The sequence below is a fragment of the Piliocolobus tephrosceles genome, chromosome 5 (assembly GCF_002776525.5).
Source record: "Piliocolobus tephrosceles isolate RC106 chromosome 5, ASM277652v3, whole genome shotgun sequence".
Lineage (NCBI taxonomy): Eukaryota > Metazoa > Chordata > Mammalia > Primates > Cercopithecidae > Piliocolobus > Piliocolobus tephrosceles.
The window spans coordinates 130,581,050-130,601,674 of record NC_045438.1 but is presented as its reverse complement, the minus strand read 5'-3'; the positions used below and the strand labels follow the sequence as shown (position 1 = coordinate 130,601,674).

The window sequence follows — 20,625 nt, the reverse complement described above, 5'->3', positions numbered from 1 at the left end:
CTCTTCTCAGCCCAGCAGAGCACTGTGTCAGCCAACTCAGCAAACTGGGATCCAGTTCTGTGTATTGGAGTCTAATGATTTTCCCCTTACCGTGCAAAGCCAGGAATGGAGGAGAATGTAAAGCAGATGCATTCCATTCCCGAAACACCTGCAGCCGCTTTGCCTGTACCCTGGCCTGATGAAATAAAATGCATTTAGATCCTTTAATATAATACATTTCTGTGCTACAAATTCTGCCTTGGGCATTGGGTCAGCGGATGTGGTATAATCCAGGGATTGCTGCAGGTGGGAGTATAAATGGCTAATGCTTTACAACAAGCTTCCCTGTAACCACCTGCTGTTCCCAACGTGTACTTACATCTGAACTATGAGGCCAGTGAGCTGTCCTGACCTTTAAACAGTTGTTACTTTGCTGGAAAAATATGATTTTTTAAAAAATAAGGTTGCTTGATCATTTAAGGAAGATGAGTCAGGGATATTTGTCATTTATTTTTGAAACAGACACTTTAGATGCCAAGTGGTACCTATTAATGAGTTGAGATTTGAAGGGTCAACTCAGGATGCTTTGGGAGGTCTTGGTAGCTTCTGTCTGCTGGAGCTCATGTGCATCCACAGGAATAGTCTCTGATTTACCACAGAACCAGATATACCTGCCAGGGCCCCATCACTGTGCTGCCCCCAGCACAGGCTGGGGGGTGGGGAGCAGGTGCCTCTGTGCAGACAGCAGCATGCTGCCACCTCGGGCTGCACACCAGCAGAGCGTGTTACAGTACCTCATCCCCAAGGCTCATCAGTATTTTTAGGTCCTCCTGCAACTTTTGACAATTTGAAATTTAAATGAGCAAGGAAGTGTAAAACATTTGCAAATGAGGTAAAAACACCTGAGCAGCTGGAGCTGCAGCCCTCCCTGGTCTGTGGCTTTAATAAAACAGCCACTTGAGGGAGCTTCCAAGTGAAGGGGTCTGCAAGAAAGCAAATGTTTAATTAATTATAGTCCAAAAGTATCCAGAGCTGCCCAGTTTTGCCAACTTGAAATAATTATTTTTACTTCAAGATAAAGCCAATAAGCAACATTTCTGTCTGGCACCGATTGAATCAAAATGTCAAGGGCTCAACTTTTGTGACTTTCAGCATCACCTTCTTTGTCTCCCTCAGGAAATTCTGTGTAAATGGACAGTTCTAACACCTACCCAATTCTTAGGAATTGGAGGGAAATGCTGGTCTATAGGGTCCAGGGGCCTCAGCCAAGGGTAGAGGTCTCACCTCAGGCAGGATGTAAGATGGGCTCCTTCCCTCTGCCCTCCAGCTCCTGCTCCACCTGCCTCCCCAGGCTCCTTACAGCAGCCATTCCCTGTGGCCACTGGGGGAAGGGAACCAGCCGACGCTACTTGACTTGGTTCAGCTGCCCTCCATGCCTAGCCTGCCAGCATTACGAGAGGTAAAAAACACAGAATACAGACCCAGCCCGACCTTCTAGGTTGAGTTACACCTTGGAGTGTTCCTTTTGGGCAGTGATTGATGTTGATTTTTGTATATGAGTGAGTGAGATGTTACAATTTTCACAGCACTTAGAACAAGGTGTTGGATGTTGTGGCACCTTTGCCTAATGATGGCATTTGTGCAGATTGTTCTCAGTCATGTAGGTTTAGTCTCAAAACACCCACGCCTACTCCCCGTGTAGACAGAGGTGAGGTGTAGCTGTGGATGAGAGATCTGAATGAATTGTATCCATTTCACATGTTAGCTTTAAAAGCTGTAGGGTCATGTTAGAAGTTTGGTTCCCGCCAAATGAGCAGTTTTAGAGCTCTGCATGTCAGATTTTTATGGGTCTTGGAAAAATGCTCCTCAGTTCAGTTTTCTGCTGGGAATGTGTTTCTAAGGCCCTTTAGGTATTGGGCATCTTCAGGTTTATGTGGCACATGGGTCTTTAGGGCCATAGGCCCCATTTCTGCATCAGGAGGGCTGAGTCCAGATGTGCTGGTTTAATATTTTATGAGTGGCCTCCATTGAAATACCTGTTCTCCCGAGAGAGGTGTCCCTATCCCCCGGCCTCTCTGTTCTGGTGAGTGAGCTGAAAACTGCCTCCTGCATTTCTCATTCACATGGGATTCTTTCAGGACAGAGCTTTAGATAGGTCTTGAATTGTGTTTTTGCCTTTTGCTATAATCTTGTGTCTTTGGTAGTGACAGTCAGGGAAGTGATTACTCTGCCCTCGTCACTTGCTGTCCACAGCCGCAGGGTTGGGCGGGGCCCAGGGATGACAGCCTTAGGTGGTTCAGCCACTGTGACTGTCTGGACAGGCATCCTCTTCTTCCGTTCCTGTTCCATGTGCCCCCTCTCGATGCTGTCTGCTCACTTGAAGGAGGTCTTCTCAGATGGTGGGTGTAGCTGGTGGAGACCCTGGGGAGACCTTCCCCTCAGATCACAGGGGGTGACTGGTACTACCTGCTGTGGTTGGGCCTCCTCACTAGTCCTGCTCTCCTTCTTTCCATGCTAAGGGCGGCCTGTAAGAAGCCAGGATGGTGGCAGGCAGAGAGGCCTCAGTCCAGAGGGCCATGGAAAGTGGAGTCATGGAGCACAGTGCCTGCAGACCTGCTGTTTCACCCTCCCTTTGAAATCAAGGGCTCATCCCATATTGCTCTTCAGTGCCAGAAAGCAAAGGGACACCCACACAAGTTCTTGAGCGTTTTGTGCAGATTTACTGAACACAACTCAGGTATCCTTAAGGAAGCTCTGCAGCTTCCTCCTGGACCAGTATTTCATGAAAATCCAGTAATGCTGTGCTCGAAGGAGCAGGGTAGCCAGTCATGTGACTTGGCAGGGGAAAGGGCTATGGTTAAACCACATTTAGCAGGCAGATTACATTTTCAACCACTTTGCCGTGACTCTTCCCCTCTCTTTTTGTGGGGTGAGCATCCTTTTAACCATATTCCCCTATCCCTTATCGTCCTTTATCCCTTCAAAGCACCAAATGATATATAGCTACAGTAAGCAAAAATCTGTTGAAATGTTTTTAAAATTACATGCTACTGAACAATAGGGCCATAAGGAAAATACAGATATGGGAATGTATGTATGTAAATGAGTCAGTGAATTTGATTTTTTTTATTTGTACAAATGTATGGGGTACATGAGAAATTCTGTTACATGTATATAATGCATGTGATCAGGTCAGGGTTAGGGTGTCTGTCACACGAGTACAGTACATTTCTGCTAAGTATAGTCATCCTACTGCACTATCTAATATTGAATTTATTCCTTCTATCTTACTATGTGTTTATACCCTTTAGTCCACTTCTCTTCATCCTCCTCCCTCCCGACACTCACCCTCCCAGTCTGTCTCTTTTCACTCTCTACCTCCATGTGTTTAAATTAGTTAGCTCCTGAATATAAGTGAGAACATGGGATATTTGCCTTTGTGTGCCTGGTGTATTTCACTTAAGATAATGACTTCCAGTTCCATCCATGTTGCTGCAACTGACATGATTTCATTCTTTTTGACTGAAGAGTACTCCTTTGTGTGTATATACCACATTTTATTTATCCATTCATCCCTTGATGGACACTGAGGTTGATTTCGTATCTTTGCTTTTGTGAATAGTGCCACAATAAACATGCGAATGCAGGCCTTATTGATGTATTGATTTTTTTTTTCCTTTGGGTAGATACCCTGTGGTGGGATTGCTGGATCAAATGAGAATTCTTAGTTTTTTGAGAAATTTGCATACTGGTTTCTCTAGTGGCTTTCCTAGTTTACATTCCCACCAACAGTGGGAGTTCTCTCTTCTCTGCATCCTCACCAGGATCTGTTATTCTTTTTTGTCTTTGTAATAATAGCCATAGTGACTGGGGTAAGATAATATAGCTCATTGTGGTTTTGATTTGTATTTCTCTGGTAATTAGTGATGTTGAGTATTTTTTTCATACACCTGTTTACTGTATATCTTCTTTTGATAGTTATCTATTCATGTCCTTTGCCCAATTTTTAATAGGATTTTTTTTTCCTGTTAAGTACCTTATGTACTCTGGATATTAGTCCTCTGTCAGATGAATAGTTTGCAGATATTTTTTCCCATTTGGCAGGTTTTCTCTTTGCCCAGTTGATCATTTCTTTTGCTGTGCAGAAGCTTTTAGTTAGTTAAGTCTCATTTGTCTGTTTTTGTGTTTGTTGCCTGTGCTTTTGAGGTCTTAGTCATAAATTCTTTGCCTAGATTAATGTCCATAAGAGTTTTTTCTCGGTTTTCTTGTAGTATTCTTATAGTTTCAGGTCTTGAGTTGAAGTCTTGAGTCCATTTTGAGTTGATTTTTGTGTGTGGTGAGAGGCAGGGGTCCAGTCTCACTCTTCTGCATGTGGCAGGCCAATTCTCTGAGCACCGTTTATTGAAGGGGATTTCCTCTCCCCAGTGTAAGTTCTCATTGACTTTGTCAAAGATCAGCCGGCTCTGAATATGTGGCTTTATCTGATTTTGATTTTAATATATAACTTTTTAAAATCTGGGGAAAAAAGAAATACATGATACCCTGGGTAATAATACCAGAGCTGCTGTCATAGTTCAGCAGGTCAGTTCGGTGTCCTTAGTGTCTTCATCCCTTCTGGATGCCACCGTCCTTGGCCCTCTCTGGAAAGGCCCTTACTGGTTTCTAACAAATGATGTAGAGGAAGTGTTAAGGCTGGCCTAGCTAACACGACTATAAATCCTCTGTGCTCTAAAACTGCTCATCATTGAAATTATGGAAAATAATCTTCTGTAGCAGCCTGGACTCATCTCTCTCCATACCCAGCTTGGATCCCAGAATTCAGTCAGAGAGCAACCCAAAGTTCATGATGCTTGCAGTGGTTTCTGGACACAGATCTGTGAGTACCAAGAAAAGAGGATAAAGATTCATCCCATCCACCAGTCATTCCCATGCACCTCTGCCCGCCATCCCCTGTATCCAGGACAACCCCCTTCTGACACCAAAATGCATTTCGCCATTGGCTGCTGTCGGTAGATAATATCTGCTCAGCATTTGGGACAAGTTCCAGACATAACTTCCTCTTAGTGAATGATCCTGACAGGAGAAGGAATTGAGCTTAATTTATGCCATCTAATAACTTCAGTGCAGCTTCTTGGGAAGTTAGCCCTCCAGAGTTTCCCCCAAACTTTTCTCCAGTGAATTATTACAATGCCATATATTCTCATTGCTACCAGCGCTGCTCCCAAAATCTATCTGCTGTTTAATAGTTTTTACCTTTCAAAAATGCAAGCTGGCTGGGTGTGGATTTCTGAAAACATTCCTCCTGCCTTGGCCTCTCAAAGTGCTGGGATTAGAGGATGCCTTCTCATCCCAGCAATCCCAGCACTTGGAAAAGTCGAGCCGGGAGGAATGCTTGAAGCCAGGAGTGTGAGACCAGCCTGGGCAACACAGTGAAACCTTGTCTCTACAAAAATAAAATATAAGAAAATAGCTAGGTGTGGTGATGTGTGCTTGTAGTCACAGCTACTGGGGAGGCTGAGGCAGGAGGACCTCTTGAGCCCAGAAGGTTGAGGCTGCAGTGAGCTATGATCGCACCACAGCACTCCAGCCTGGTGACAGAGCAAGACCCTGTCTCAAAAAAAAAAAAAAGAAAGAAAGAAATCTAAGCCAGGTGTCAAAATGTGTCTAACAGGTTCACAGAACCTGGGCAGAGAAATAAGGTGTTTTGGGCTGGTAGAGGGAATATCAGGGTAGCTACTGTGATAGAGGGTAAAGGGAATATCAGGTAGCTACTCCCTGGGCGGTAGAGGGAATATCAGGGTAGCTACTGTGGGTGTCACTCCCTGTTCCTTCTTCCGGAGGCCTGGGGCTCTCACATCCACCAAGTTGGCTGCTCACTAGCTGGCGGAAGGCAAGCTAAAGCAAACATGGAGAAGGGGGGCCAGATGCAGCCTTTGCCTTCCACCCCAGTCTGTCTTTGACTAATGAGGTGTTAAGCTGAGCCAGGAGCCAAGTTAATTCCAGTGGTAATCCATTTCCTGCTGCTTTTATTCAGCCAGCACCATTCATCAGAAGGAGAGGAGAGCCCCTGGGACCTTCTGAATCATCCCAGTATCTTGAAGAAAGGGAAGGGAATGGGCAGCAGGGGTCCACCCACCCCTTATTGTAGATGCTGAAAGTACAGAAATATGTCAGGACTTGGTGACAGAAATGTCTACAGACACATCCTGATGCCATCCTGCTGGTGCCCCTACCCTAAGCCCTGACTGGCAGCAGGTTCTCCCTCACCAGGTAGGCTTTGCTACGAAAAGATGATTTTGCTTGTTAGATGGAGGATGCATATTGAGGCCATCCACGCCTCTGCTGCAAAATCCTTTAGGAGAAAGACAACTGGTATCCAATATCTTCGAGTAATGAACTTATCAGTAAATATAACACATGAGCTCATTAATCTTAACTTTGCTTTTGGACCAAGTGGGAGCTTGGCTTCTCAGGAGACAAAAATTTCATCTCTGTTCTTTTCCTTAAACCCAATCCCAATTTAGAGTCAAATATATTGCCCTGTTCTCCCTGGGAAGCAGTTAATAATGTGTTTTCTCACACAATGGATAGCCCAAGCTCAGCTGGGTCACTCCCAGCCCCCCAGGCTGTGTACATGTCCCTTGCACACAGCCTGGGCTCCAGGCTTCCTAGTAGGGTGTGAGCGCCAGCTACATCCTTGAGGCTGGTTGGTCCCCAGCCGTTGAAGACACCACACACTCTCCTTCCTTCAGGCCGAGGAATATAGGTGAAGTTAATCTTAGAAGTTAAGGCTATTGAATATTAATCTTAAATCTTAAGGCTGTGGAAACTGTTGTTCATCCTGGCCACTTCTTCCTTGCTTGGGCTCTTGCTGCTCTTCTAAAAGCACAGCCTCTACATCTCTGAAAAGAACTTGATGTGAGGAGGGATGAGTCAGTTTGCAAGGGCTGTTCTTTATGGCCTGGATGAGGGCTTAAAAGAAAGAAATCTGAAAAGAGATGCCGTTGGCTTGGAAAACAAGTGAGGAGAGTGTTTGCCTGGGCAGGCTGCGGTGGGATGCCTGCTGCAGACAGGGGGAGCAGGTTTAGGAATGGATCTGGACTCACCCAGAAGCTTCTCCTGTGAACCTGATCTAGGCGCACGGGGCCTAGAGGTGTGATGAGTTAATGCCGATGGGATAAGAAGGTGGTGAGGAGCCAGCCAGCACTGGCAGGTGTCTTCCTAGCCCTGATCTTGTTCTCCCCAGTGTTCCTGAAAGAGACAGCCAGCAGACCCTGCGGACCTCAGACGTCTGTGCTCCACATGCATATCAGCCGCTCTAGAAATTGCCTGGGAAGCGGGAGGGAATGGGTGACACCTGGTGCAGCTGTGCACCCTGTGTTCTCCTTGTTCCCGGCCCAGAGTGACATTACCTGTACCAGCTCCTGCTTGGGAGGCCTCTTGATCTTTCATCACTGGTCTTTTTCTCTTATTTACCAGACCAGTGTCTCCCTCGGATTTCTCTGCTTCAAAAAGAGCCTTGCAGCATCCTGCACTTCTGGGAGGGAAGGACAGTTGGGAGGCCCTGAGTGTGGGGATCTCAACCTTGCCTACCTTCCTGGTGAAGTTAGAAGTATCAGGTTCTGGCTGGGTGTGGTGGCTCACGCCTGTAATCCCAGCACTTTGGGAGGCCGAGGCGGGCAGATCGCAAGGTCAGGAGATCGAGACCATCCTGGCTAACACGGTGAAACCCCGTCTCTACTAAAAATACAAAAAATTAGCCTGGAGCGGTGGCGGGCGCCTGTAGTCCCAGCTACTCAGGAGACTGAGGCAGGAGAATGGCGTGAAACGTGGGAGGCGGAGGTTGCAGTGAGCCGAGATTGTGCCACTATACTCCAGCCTGGGTGACAGAGCAAGACTCCCTCTCAAAAAAAAAAAAAGAAGAAGAAGTGTCAGGTTCCTTGGAGATGGCGATTCGAGCCCAGCATTGCTGTCCTTTCCTCTGTTTCTGTCGAATACCTTTTCTAGCACTAGAAATAATCCACTTTCCTTTGAGAGCCCCCACTCATTTGTGGGTTGTGGTTTGATCACTCCCACCATCCTCTCTAGCCCCGGCTGTACAGGAGGTGCAATGTCATTTAAGACATAATCATTTCTCCTGCCTCCTAGAAATGGTGGGCATCCTGTGGTGGAAATCACAGTTTTCCTGAGCCAAGCAAAGTGCTGAGCTGACAGCCTGTGCTCTTCCGCCTGCGTGGTGCTGGAGGGGGGCGCAGAGCCCACTCATTTCCAAGGAGAGGGCTGTGTCTCACTGCAGCCATCAACTTAGGGTTCTGCCCTTCAAGGGTCCAGGCAAGGGCAGCCTCTGAGCAGCCATAGCTTGTGAGTTCGGAGGGCGTCAGACGGGCTTGAGCAGCTGTGGAATGCGAAGTGCTGACCCTCTTGCTACAGGGTGTGGGTAGTTGGAGTGAGCTCTCTGCTGCATCAGGAACCCCTGCAGTGACTGTTGTCCACCCACTGGGATGCCCTTCCATCCTCTGGACAAAGGCAATAGTGAGGCTCTGTGCACTTGGAGGCCACCCTAATACTCTCTTTCCTCTGCTTCTCCCACTGCTGCAGGTTATGTGTTCTGTATGTTACATCGCCTTCCCGAGCAGCACGACTGCACATTCGACCACATGGGCCGTGGCCGGGAGGAAGCCATCATGAAAATGGTGAAGCTGGACCGGAAAGTGGGGCGCTCCTGCCAGCGCATCGGGGAGGGGTGCTCCTGAAGGCCAGGCATGGCCACCACATGACGCTGTTCTTAGTTCACTAATGTTAGCCTTATTTAGGACAAAGTCAGCCAGACACCTTGTACTGGGCACGCGTCAGACTGCAGCCAGTCCGTTTCCTTTCTTTAGCCAGCCATCCTGGTACTGTAGTTTAGGGGTTGATGGTGGTTGAAATTGATTTCTGGCTGGTTACTAAGGTGCCTGCTAGCCATTGTATAAAATTAAAACATGAAGAATATTTTTTTTTGAGCATGGCTAGTGGATTTAAAACAACACATACCTGTCACTGCTGGAGTCAAACTTATAAAAAGCCTTAAGTGGAAAGTGTTCCAGACGGAGACTCTGAGTTAATAGAGGAGTAGAAGCTGGTGTTAAAGTTCCCACGACGCACATGGCTTTGCCAGAAACTCTGTTTAATGTTCGGCCTTTCACCTCTTCACTTATCCTTAGTCCCAGTAGCCGGGATACCTGATGGCCACGTGTGCCTTGGCCACAGGAGGCTGCTGAGACTGGCCACGTGGCTGGGCTGGGTGGTGGCCTCACTCTCCCACAGAGCTGGAAATGGGGGGTGGGGGACAGATTCTTATGGAAATTTTTTTACCTGACTTGCTATGAAAAAACTCATCACACAAGAAGAGAAACAGTAACCTCACTTTGAAAATTAGCTCCACTCAAGACTAGTCCACGAACGAGACCCGCCTTTTCTACACAGGATCCAAGGTCATGAGAAGCAGCCAGAGTGCCCTGCCCCCGCCGGCTCTGGTCTGCCATTCGCCAGTGCAGGGATCTGGCACGGACCAGATGCGGCGAATGGCAGCACAGCGCGGTGGCTGGGTCTGCACACTGGCCTCTGCAGCCAGATTTCGATATTGGGAGTTTTTTAAAAAGACATTTCATAGCCAACAAGAATCAGTAGAAGTGCTGGGAGCAGCTAGGGAAGCTGCCACCCACGGGCTCTGCCCCTTCCAGCTGGAGCCGCCCGTGCCTCCAGGGGCCAAGAGGATGATGCCGTGGCCTCCATTCTCGTTTCTATGCAGCCCCATAGTCCAAGGACACCCAGTCCACATCTACCACATAGCAAGTTTAGTAAGGGAAGGCAGCATACGTCCCAGGGACAGTGGGTTTGGATCTGTCTAGAACAGCAGTTTGTGGCTGTGGCCCAGCTCCGAGAGTGGTATTTGCTCTGGTGGGTGAGGGCCTGAGGGGACATTTCTCCACCTGTGCCCCCTCATGTTCCCAGAGGAGTTCGGCAGCTGTAGCTGCTCAGGCCAGATGGGGAAGGGTGGGGGTGGGCCTCATTGCCCATGTTAGGAAATCACTAGCAGTCAGGTGGGGCTGGGGCTGGGTGGACGGATCAGGATTCTCTTGAAAGCCCAGGCAGGGTGAGCGGTCCCAGTGATTCTAGGTCCGCATCTGATCCAGGTGGGTGAGGGCAGGAGGCCCCTGCAGAGGCAGCGTGGATCTGCCCACACACAGGCTACTGGAATAGTTTAACCCAGCAACTTTCCTTTTTATAAAACAACAAATGGTTCAACTCTGTCTGCAAATTAACAACTGAACACCTGCAACTGCAAATGTTTTTTTGATCCGACATACTGAAATAGGAAGTCATGCTCTTCCCACCCTCCACCCACCAGAGTGGAACCCGCTGCAAAATCCCCGGCCTTAATTCTTGCTTCAGGACCCAGACCGGTGTCTTGCTCTAGGGCAGCCCAGGGCAGAGGGGCCAGGTCTGCCCAGCGTTTACCACTGCTGTCAAGCCACAGCCCTCGGCCACCATACAGGCCATCCTCAGTGAGGCAGCCCCGCCTAGGCCTCCGCCAAGCTCTGGTCCCGAAGAGGCTGCGCGCTCCCATCCCGGCCTCCCCAGGCCCTGCCCACTGCCTGCTGCGTGGAGGCAGCTTGGGAGGGAGCCCTGGGGAGCCGGCCCAGGGGAGCAAAGCCCGTGTTCGCTTCCTGACTTAGAGCTGGGTGGGGGGGGGGGGCTTGTTCCCCTGCAGTATCTGTTCTGTGAAGTTTGTTAAATGTAAGGAAAGCTTAAATTCTTGTATCTTTAAAAGAGAAAATCTTATTTAACCCTTTTGTGTTCTAGATTTACTTACACACATAGCCTAGAGCTCAGTTTTAGTTTTAACATTGTGAAAATATTAAAAGAATCTTGTAACTTTATTCTTTTTTCTCCTGCTGAAAAAAAAAAATTAAACCAATCGTATGAAAGTTTCGCTTCCTTGTTTCACCCATTCTCCTAAGTGCCCCCTGGGTTGCTGGGAAAACTGACCCATCTCCCTGGCCAGGGCTGGAAAGAGATGGGGGCCTTGTGTGCAGAGTCCGTCTGCAGTACTTGGGGGCACTCGTCCGGTTAGTGTCCGGGCTAAACAGCCGCTTCCTTGCTTTTTGTTGGGGGCCTCTGCCCTGGGCAGCTGCGGGGCTGGCCTTGGGGTAAAGGTGGGTCTGCAGGGCCAAGCCTGTGCCAGCAGCCAGGAGGTTACACACTGGAGGAGATGAGAAAATGAGCCCCAGCCCTGAGGGCCCCAGGCGTGAGTGGAGCGGGTGCTGAGTCTTGAGGGAAGGCAGCATGCCCTAGACCTGAACCCCACCCTAGGAAGGGCCTCCAGGATGGATGCCGAAGGCTCCCGAAGGCTGGCTTGGAGGGAGGTGTGTGCTGTGGCACTCTAGTGTATAGGATGAACTTACTACATTTTTAAATGTTTAAAAAGCATTTCGTAGGCCGGGCGCCGTGGGTCACGCCTGTAATCCCAGCACTTTGGGAGACAGAGGTGGGCAGATCACGAGGTCAGGAGATCAAGACCACGGTGAAACCCCGTCTCTACTAAAAATACAAAAAGTTAGCCGGTGTGGTGACAGGCACCTGTAGTCCCAGCTGCTCGGGAGGCTGAGGCCAGACAATGGCGTGAACGTGGGAGGCAGAGCTTGCAGTGAGCCGAGATTGCACCACTGCACTCCAGCCTGGGGCGACAGAGCGAGACTCCCTCGGAAAAAAGAAAAAAAAAGAAAAAACATTTGGCAGGGCAGGGGCGAGGCCCAAGGGGCCTGTCCCCAGAACTGTCCCCACTACTTTTAGGACAGAGATACTGACCACACAGTTGTCGTGAAAGTGCCCGGTGGTGGTGAACAAGCATGTGGGCAAAGGGCAAGAGAGGGCCTTGGTGGCCCGGGTGTGAGGCAGGCCTGCAGGGAGCAGTGGGCTGTGCTCTGCCCACTGGTCCGCAGGAACTGGGTCTGCGTCAGCTCCCTCCTGATTGCTTCACAGAGGATTTTATGCCAACAAAACTCCACAGCAAGAAGAGGGGATGGTGGGAAGACAAGGAGAAACCTTCCTGCTGGGTGGTGTGAGAAACAGGAAACCATGGGTGGGAGGGGCCGTGGTCTTCAGGGGAGCCGTCGGCAGCACATTCAGGGAGCTGTGAGCAGCCCCTCTGGCCCCAAGAAGGGGATCTCCAGGAGAGAGGGCCCCAGATGGGCACGACAGCAACACAAACACCCAAGAGAAGCCTGCAGGAGTCTCAAAAACTGGCTTCCTCTGCAGCCATTCTCACAACTATGTGTGGGAAGGCTCCAGGGAGGGGAGGGAGGAGTGATTGGAGAAAGATGGAGCCGTGGGACCCGGGGCGGACTCTGGGGAAACTCAGCACAGCTCTAGGCCTGCAAGGTGGCCCCATGTCTTGTCAGCACTGGGTCCTGTCAAAGGGCTTGGAGAAGGTCTAAGAATCAGAGATAGATACAGACAATTAGACAAATAATAACAGTGTATTAATGCCTACCAGAAATACGCAGGAAGAGGAGCCGCAGACCCTGCATGACTCAGCTGTGAATAATATTTACATACAGATAATGTGAACACAAATACTAGTGAATATTGCTCTGGTAAATATGTATGCTGGATCTCAGTAGGAGACCGGGAGAGGGAAAGAATATGCCTGTGTATTGATGGCAGAGGGTAAGAGAGCCAAGTTCTTGTTCTTAGCAGGAAATCAACAAAGGATGTCCAAAGCTGAAAACTCAAGAGTAGTATGTTGTTTAGAAATACGGAGGTAAAAGAGGAAGAAAAAGCTTAAAGTTCAAATTGGTTTTCTTTGGGATAGGAGATAGGAATACAGTAGGCCTTATATTTATGACTACAGTTAAACGTGTAACATTGATTGAAAAATTGAAACGCTTAATAAGGGAATGATTGAAGCCCTTCCTGGGAATTGAGGGGCGAAGCCTTCAGAAACCTGCCTCGCTCTTCTCGGAAAGTGGGTTTCCGGGAGTTCAGGTCTCTGAGATGCAACCTAGAGTGTCGGTTGTGATCAGAGCTGCTGTGGAAGATGCAGGCAGCTGGCACATCACAACACAGCACATGTTTAAAACCCCCCAAGGCTGAGGGCGGTGGCTCGAGCTTATAATCCCAGCACTTTGGGAGGCCAAGGTGGGAGGATCCCTTGAGTCCAGGAGTTCAAGACCAGGCAACGTGGTGAGACCTCATCTGTACGAAAAAATACATATTTTTTTCCTTTTCAAACCCTGCATGTGGCATGTGATGCAAAAAAAAATTGTTTTAAATCACTGCAGGGAGGGGGTGGTGGTACACGCCTGATAGTCCCAGCTACTCAGGAGGTGGAGGTGGGAGGATCACTTGAGCCCGGGAGTTGGAGGCTGCAGTGAGCTAGGATTACGCCACTGCACTCCAGCGTGGGCAGCAGCCTGAGAGCCCATATCTAAACATATATATATATATATGTATGTATGTATATTTGTTCTTTAATTTAAAAACCCTGGGAAAGGTGGCTCTGGCAACACTAAGCTTATTTGTTACCAAGAAATCTTTTCTTAATCAGCACACCTTGGGAAAAGTTACCCTGGTTCACTGAGCACCTACTGTGTGCCAAACACCCGAGGAACTCTCCCTCGATCCCATGTGATTCCACTTGGAGGCACCTAGAGCAGTCAGGTTCACTCCCTTCATCAGGTCAGCCCGGAAGCTCCTGTCGCCAGGCTTCTGTGGTGTGACACCCAGCAACCCAGATGTCTGGCTGGGCAGATGCAAGGAATGTCACCTTTCCCTTGGCTTAAGTGCTGTGCCCAAATTCACACAGAAACAGAAGGGTGTTTCCTGCCTGTCACTGGAGACTCTGGGTGGAAAAAGTGCCTGGAGCAGGAGGGTGGGCGACACCGAGTGCGTGCTGGGCCCAGGCCTGGCCCTCCCGCTGCACACCCTCTGGGGCATCGCACAGGGTTAGGTGATTGAATTGTTGGCAAATGAGAGCCCCCCAGACCCGGGACCTAATAAAAGGCCTTTTGAGTTTTTGACCTGAAAGGACCCCACACCTAGGGCTCCCCTCCTGGCCACCTCTTCCAGGCAGCCCCACCCATCCTTGCAGTGAGGAGTGTCGTTGAAGGGGCCTGGGGGACACATCACAGGGTTCGATGGGAGAACTCGCTGACAGGGAGCTGGGGTGTCTCGAGTCCTCAGGCCCACGCCCACCAAGCACCAGGAGGAGTTGAAGAGGAGGGTGTCCCAGACTAGGAGGAGAGGGATCCGCTCTGTGACAAGGTGCCCAAGTTTGGGGGTGGGGTGGGGACCAACACATAGACCTCGAGGTAAAGCTCTGGGTCTTCACTGTGGGAGCCCCATTAGGGGCATCTTCCAGCCCGCAGCCCACTGGCTAGGGTGACCTTCATTCAACACCTGCTATATGCCAGGCTGTGTCCCAGACACTGGGCATATGGTGGTGACCCAAACTACAGCCTACAGCTGGAGGGAGCAAAATAAGGGCAGTGCAAAGAATATGAGGGGGGTGACAGGCATACACGATACGCAGTGGGAAGGGAGCAGGGAGAGAAGCACAGGGTCTGAGGGCCTTTCTCTGCGATGGGCGTGGAGGGCCCTGCCTGCCGCCTGGGGGTTCAGTCAGGCTGCCACTGTGCCAGGAGCAGCTGGCAGGGAGCGAGGGAGGATGCAGACCAGAGGACCGGCTGGCTGGTCTGAGAGACCAGCAGGAAGGTTCGGTGCCCCGAGGTGGCAGGGAGGTGGCGAGAAGAGCCGGATCCTGGACTGATTTTTGAGGATGGAGATAGCAGGAGTCACAGGCTGGGTGTGGGTGAGAGAAGAGAGGAACTGTAGGCAATTTCTAGTTTGGAGTGTGAGCCGCTGGAAAGAAAGATATGCCATTAATGAATGACGGGCAGGAGTGTGAAGGGGGTGGGATGAGAGCAGACTGCTGAGGTGTAAACAAGACACCCAGCTAGAAGTGTGTGTGTGAGTGTGTGTGTGTGTGTGTGTGTGGCGGGGCTGGGGGGTTGGGGGTGGTGCCTGGATACACAGTTCCAGGGCTCAGTGGAGAGGTCCTGGCTGGAGATGGGCATTTTTTCCCCAGTAATTTTTATGGTAGTAAAACATACAGAACATGAAGTTTGCCATCCGAACCATCTTTAAGTGTCCGGTTTAGTATTATTCAGTCTCATCGTGTGGTACAATCATCGCCCCGTCCATCTCCAGAACTGGAAGGGGAATCACATAGTGCTCGTCTGTTTGTGTCTGGCGGATTTCACCCAACACGATGTCCTCCGGGCTCATCCACGTGGTAGATGTGTCCGTGTCTGTCTTAAGGCGGACGCTCCTGCCCCGTATGCTGGAACACACGTGCTTGCCCGGCCCTCTGTCAGTGGGCACTGGGACTGCTTCCATATGGTAGTTACTGTGAATGAGGCTGCTGTGGATATCGGTGTACACATGAGACACAGAGTTTCGAGTCACCTGCATACAGCTAGTATTTAAAGCCACAAGCTGGGCCAAGGACACCAAAGAAGGGAGTGTAAATGTAGAAGAGATGGATGGAGGCTGTGCCCAGGGACGCCATCCAGGGAGCTGGAAGAACCTGCACAGGAGACCGAGAAGGAGCCGCCAGCAAAGCAGGAAGAGACAGAAAGACAAAGTCCCAGAAGCCAGGCGGGGGAAGGAGCACTTCGAGGAGCAGGGAGTGGCCACTTCCGTGAGCTGCTGCCCAGGCCCCAAGCGTCCTGGCGCTGAGGACCGATTCCTGGGGAGGGAGACTGGGAAGGCCGCCCAGCTGGACCTCTTCTTCAAGCAATTTTGCTACAATGGAAGCAATGGAAGCAGGAGAGTGGATGTGGGGGCGAGGGAGTTTATTTTTGAATAAGGAGAAGTCACTGCATGTTTTGATGCTGTTGGAATGATCCCATAGCGAGGGGGAAATTTGGGATCGATGCCACGATGGGGCGTAGAGTGCAGGGTGACAGGTGTGGGCACAGGGCCAGCAAGCGGGAGTGGGATCCTTCTGCTCTGTGTTCTCAAGGACATACGGAGCAGGGTTGCAAGGAGTGAGTGAGGTTGGGTGAGGGGGTAGCAACAGTTTGGTGGGGCACTGGCGTGGATTTACCGGGAGACAAAGCCTTAGCTTGAGGCCCCTCACTCGTGATTGGGCCTTGGCAGTGTGTTTGCATGTTCCCAAGAGTTTATAAAATTTGCAGAAGTGAGATACTTTAACTGCAGTTGGTTAAAACTGTTCCCTCCTTCCATTCTAACTTCCCTTCCTTCATACTTCCTCTCCTGCTGGGTGATGTTGAGGCCACATGGTACTTTTGGGATCTGGCTAAGGGTGAGCAGAGTTAGGGACACGATTCGTTTGAGGTTAGTGGGATACACTTGTGCAGTTCACAGTCACTTCTGCATTTAGTAGGTCACTGCCAGTCATCCTGGGGTCGGGCTGGCTTCAAGAACATGCTTCTTGTCCACTGCCTGACACCTGGTGTCGTAACCAGAAGGAGCAAGGCCACGGTTGTATTGTGCTAGGTCCTTCGGGACCTGGAACAGGCAGTACAGATTGTGGAGGAGAGATGAGGCTTCATATGTTGGAGCTGGAAGTCTGTGGAAAATTCTTCCCGCCAGCAGGTGTGTGAACGTAAACCAGGAAGACTTGATTCTCGTCAGTACCTGCTCAATACAGACGTTCGCTCTCTTCAGGAACACGCTCGACAATGCTGCACAATCAGAAGCGCACCACACTCCTGTCAGAGCATTAAAGATGAGTTTAGGAACGCTGGGCGTGTTCTAGAATCTCACAGCTCAGACATGAAAGAAACTTGGTAACAATTCCCCCACACTGGACTACAGCTCTAAACATTTCCGTGACTGCGCCAATAAGAGTTGTGAAGATGAAAGAGACTTTTCTAAAGTAGCAATAATTCAAAACAGAGACCAACCCACGCTCGAGGAAAGATTGAGGGACCTTTCTATTGCTACATGATACTACAAGATCATCATCGCGGGAATGGGTGATGAAAGAGGACACAGCCAGGCAATGTAGGAGCAAAGTGTGACAGACATGTCACCACCAGTGAGGGTGAACTGCAGACATCTGGGGATTTGTCGACTTTAAAACGTGTAATTTGTTGTGAATTCTTTTCCCATTTTGTACCTAATTTGAGAGTCAGAATTTTTACTCTTTTTCTTAAAGGGGGGCTCCCAGACTGTCTAACCTTCCGGCCCCGTGTAACCCGGGCAGGCTCAGAGCGCCACCCCCGCGGGGCACAGGTCTTTCGCTGTGTCCCAGGACCCTGACTGAGAGGCGCGCGGTTGGGTCAGCTGACAAGACTGTCCTGGTGCAGGGGCAGGTGCGGATGTCTCCTCTGGTATAAGCTCCTTATCTTGTCTGGAGACCACACGTTGAGTGGCACTGGTCTGAGAGAGCGAATGAGAAATGTGGAGATGTGGTGATTGTTAAACGTCTTTTCCCTCAATTCTCTGGCGCTCCTCCTGTGGAAAAGCGGAGCCTCTCCCCTTGGACATGAGCAGGAGCGCCTGTGGTGGAGGTGACCTTCCCGGCCATGAGGCCGCATCTGAAAGTGGCGTGAGGAGGCCCACCTGGCTCTCTCAGGCGACATGAGCCTTGGGAACGCGGGCTGACGCGCAAGAAGTCTGGCCATTCACACGAGTAGGTTGGTGATACTCAAAGAGCAGAAAGTAAGTGACAGCGAGGATGTGAGAGGCTGGGACGCTTGTGTGTCGCTGGCGGGAACGTGAAACCGTGCAGGCGCCGCGGTAGACCCGCTGCCGCTTGTCAAAAATCCAACAGGGAGTTACCACGGGACCCAGCAATGCCACTGCTGGGCACACGCTGAGAGCTGAGAGCGCGAGGCACACACGCCCCCGGGTTGCAGGCAGCCCTGTTCACCACAGTCCAAAGTAGAAACAACGCGAGTGTCCGTCACAGGGTGGAAGGATCCACAAAGCCTGGCGCAGGCCTGCAGTTCAGCCATAAACGAAGGAAAGTGCTGATCCGAGCGCAGCCCGGGGAACCTCGGAAGCATTCTGCAAAGCGAAAGGAGCCAGCCGCAAAGGCCAACGTGCGTTCAGCAGCAGGGCGGCGGCGCCGCAGGGACAGACAGCAGGTGGGCTGGCACCAGGAGTTGGGGGAGGAGAGGTTAAGAGCAACTGCCCAGTGGGTGTGGGGTTCCCTTCTGGGGTGAGGGACGTGGTGATGAGAATGTTCTGGAAGTCGTGGTTGCGCAACACCGTGATGTGCCAAATGCCAGCGAATTGTTCTTTTTATTTTTATTTTTTTTGAGAGAAAGTCTCGCTCTGCCGCCCAGGCTGCAGTGCAGTGGCCGGATCTCAGCTCACTGCAAGCTCCTCCTCCCGGGTTTACGCCATTCTCCTGCCTCAGCCTCCCGAGTAGCTGGGACTACAGGTGCCCGCCACCTCGCCCGGCTAGTTTTTTGTATTTTTTTTTTAGTAGAGACGGGGTTTCACCGTGTTAGCCAGGATGGTCTCGATCTCCTGACCTCGTGATCCGCCCGTCTCGGCCTCCCAAAGTGCTGGGATTACAGGCTTGAGCCACCGCGCCCGGCCGAATTGTTCATTTTAAATGGTGAATTTTACGTTCTGTGAATTTCACCTCAATTAAAGAAAACAAATATTGCTCCTTTGAAGCCTCCATGCTGAAGAGACCATGTGGCGAAACCAGACGGAGACAGTGGTGCCCAGATGCCCAGCTGTGCACCAGCCATACCCGTGGCCAGTGAGCAAGGCTCCAGATGACCCACCCCAACCTTTGGGCTGACCTGGTGGTGCCAAGCGGAGCAGATAGGAGCCGTCCCTGCCAAGCCCTGGCCAAACTGCAGGTTCCTCAGCAAAACAAATGTTGTTTTAGGCCACCAAGTCCTGCAGGGTGGTTCTGCGGTGTCAAGAGGACTTGCAGGGAGCTCTCGGCCCCACGGCGGTCATGGGTTGAGAGTGGGCGCAGTCAGCCAGGTTCCAGAGGGTGTTGCTGGGCCTCCCGGGTGGCTGTGCCAGGTGAGGATGGGACTAGTGAGCTGTGTGCGGACCGGATCGGGGAGAGGGCCCTCCTGGGGGGCCTGCTATGAGCGGGGACAAAATGTGTGACATCAGCAGTCCTAGTGGACTCAAGGCAGGAAGTGCAGGTAGGGCAATGGACGGCAGGAGGAGGGAGGGTTCTGGCACCTTCCATGAGGCCCTCAAAGGAAGACCTGCCTTTTCCAGGCTCCGCGGCTCCCTCTCCACTTGGTCAGCTCTGGCAGCAGGGAAGGGAGCCCCGGGCTTGGAGTCAGGATACGGTTCTGGGCCAGCTCAGCCTCTCCCAGGCTGGGAGAGCTTTAACGGGGCCCCCGGCCTCTCCTTCCCCAGCTGGGCAATGTGGAAGGTTCCACTATCTCAGACCCTTGCCTGGTGGTCTTGGCCATGACTGACTTTAGAATCACCTGCGAAGTTTTTAAAGATTTCCGTGTCCGGATCCACCCAAGACCAAGACCAAGTCAGTCTCTGGGGTGGCCGGTCGGGGTGGGTCCTTACAAAGCTCTGCAGGCAATTCCAGGGCGCAGCCGGATCAAAGCCATACCCTAATGCAGCCTCACAGCTGCCCTGCCGCACAAAGGCACGAAAGCCTGAATCTGGAACCTTGCGACACTCATTCTCCAACTGGAGCACCCCGGTGTGCAAATGGAGCGAGTCCTGGGTGGATTTTCTCAGAAAGGGCTCCCCGTTTTTTTTCCCCTTAAATTTACAGAGCCCATGGAAGCTGGGCAATGGTGTGTGATGGGAGACATCGGGCTTGGCCCCATGTGGTGTCATTGTCTTCCGTGGGTGTTTGGTGCTTTTCATAGGCTCCTGGGCATCTCCACCTCCAGGCAGGGCCCTGGGGCACACCTCCCTCCAGGCGGGACCCTGGGGCACACCTCTGGCGTCCAGCAGCTGTGAGGGGAAGCTCGGGTTTGCCAGGAGCAGCAGCCCCCTCCTTCTTGTGTCCTTGTCTCTTAGTGATCTGCTGCCCCAGGAGGGCCGTGGTGACAGGCGGTCGTCAGGGCATCACCGGGAACGGCACAAATATGGCAGATGTCTCACCACGTCTGTGCCTCGCTCCCACTGGCCCCGCTGTCAGGAGTGGCTGGGCTGCCACCTCCCTCTTGCGTTTCTGTCCCCCCAACCCCTGCAGGCTCCTGAGCTGCCCCTGCCCACCTCAGGGCATCTGACCTGTGCCCTTGGCCCTCGGTCACATCTGCAGTGTCACCGGTTGGGATGGGCGCTTGTGGTCCCATGGTAGGGCCTCCTGGCTCGGGCCTGTCGCCCTGTACCCAGCGCTGCTGCCCGTCAGGCTTCTCTGGGTATCTCCCCAACAGCTTCCGGAGGCCAGCAGGGTTCCCCAGGGCCCTGCCCACTCCCAAAGGACCAGGCCCCTAGAGGGGACTCCAGATACTCTGAGGAGCCCACATTTCCAAAGGGGACCCAGATAAGACCGGAGAATCAGCCGGGAGGAATGCCCAGGAGTGGAGTGGACGGAGGCGCCTGACGGTGAAATGCAGTGTTAGGACTATGTTGTAATAAAAATGCAGGCAGAAAGGGCCACTGGTGTAGACC

General features: G+C 51.4%; 1 protein-coding gene across 5 annotated transcripts in view; it reads left to right on the top strand.

Moving 5' to 3' along the window:
• Positions 1 to 10,949, top strand: part of ZFAND3 (zinc finger AN1-type containing 3) — a 336,930-nt gene extending 325,981 nt beyond the window's left edge. For all 5 annotated transcript variants that reach the window (XM_023212706.1, XM_023212704.1, XM_023212705.1 and 2 more), the window contains one exon: positions 8,578 to 10,949. In XM_023212706.1, coding sequence (XP_023068474.1) covers positions 8,578 to 8,732 — 155 coding nt within the window. In that variant the 3' untranslated portion in view covers positions 8,733 to 10,949. The remainder of the gene's footprint in view (positions 1 to 8,577) is intronic.
• Positions 10,950 to 20,625: the final 9,676 nt, after the last annotated feature.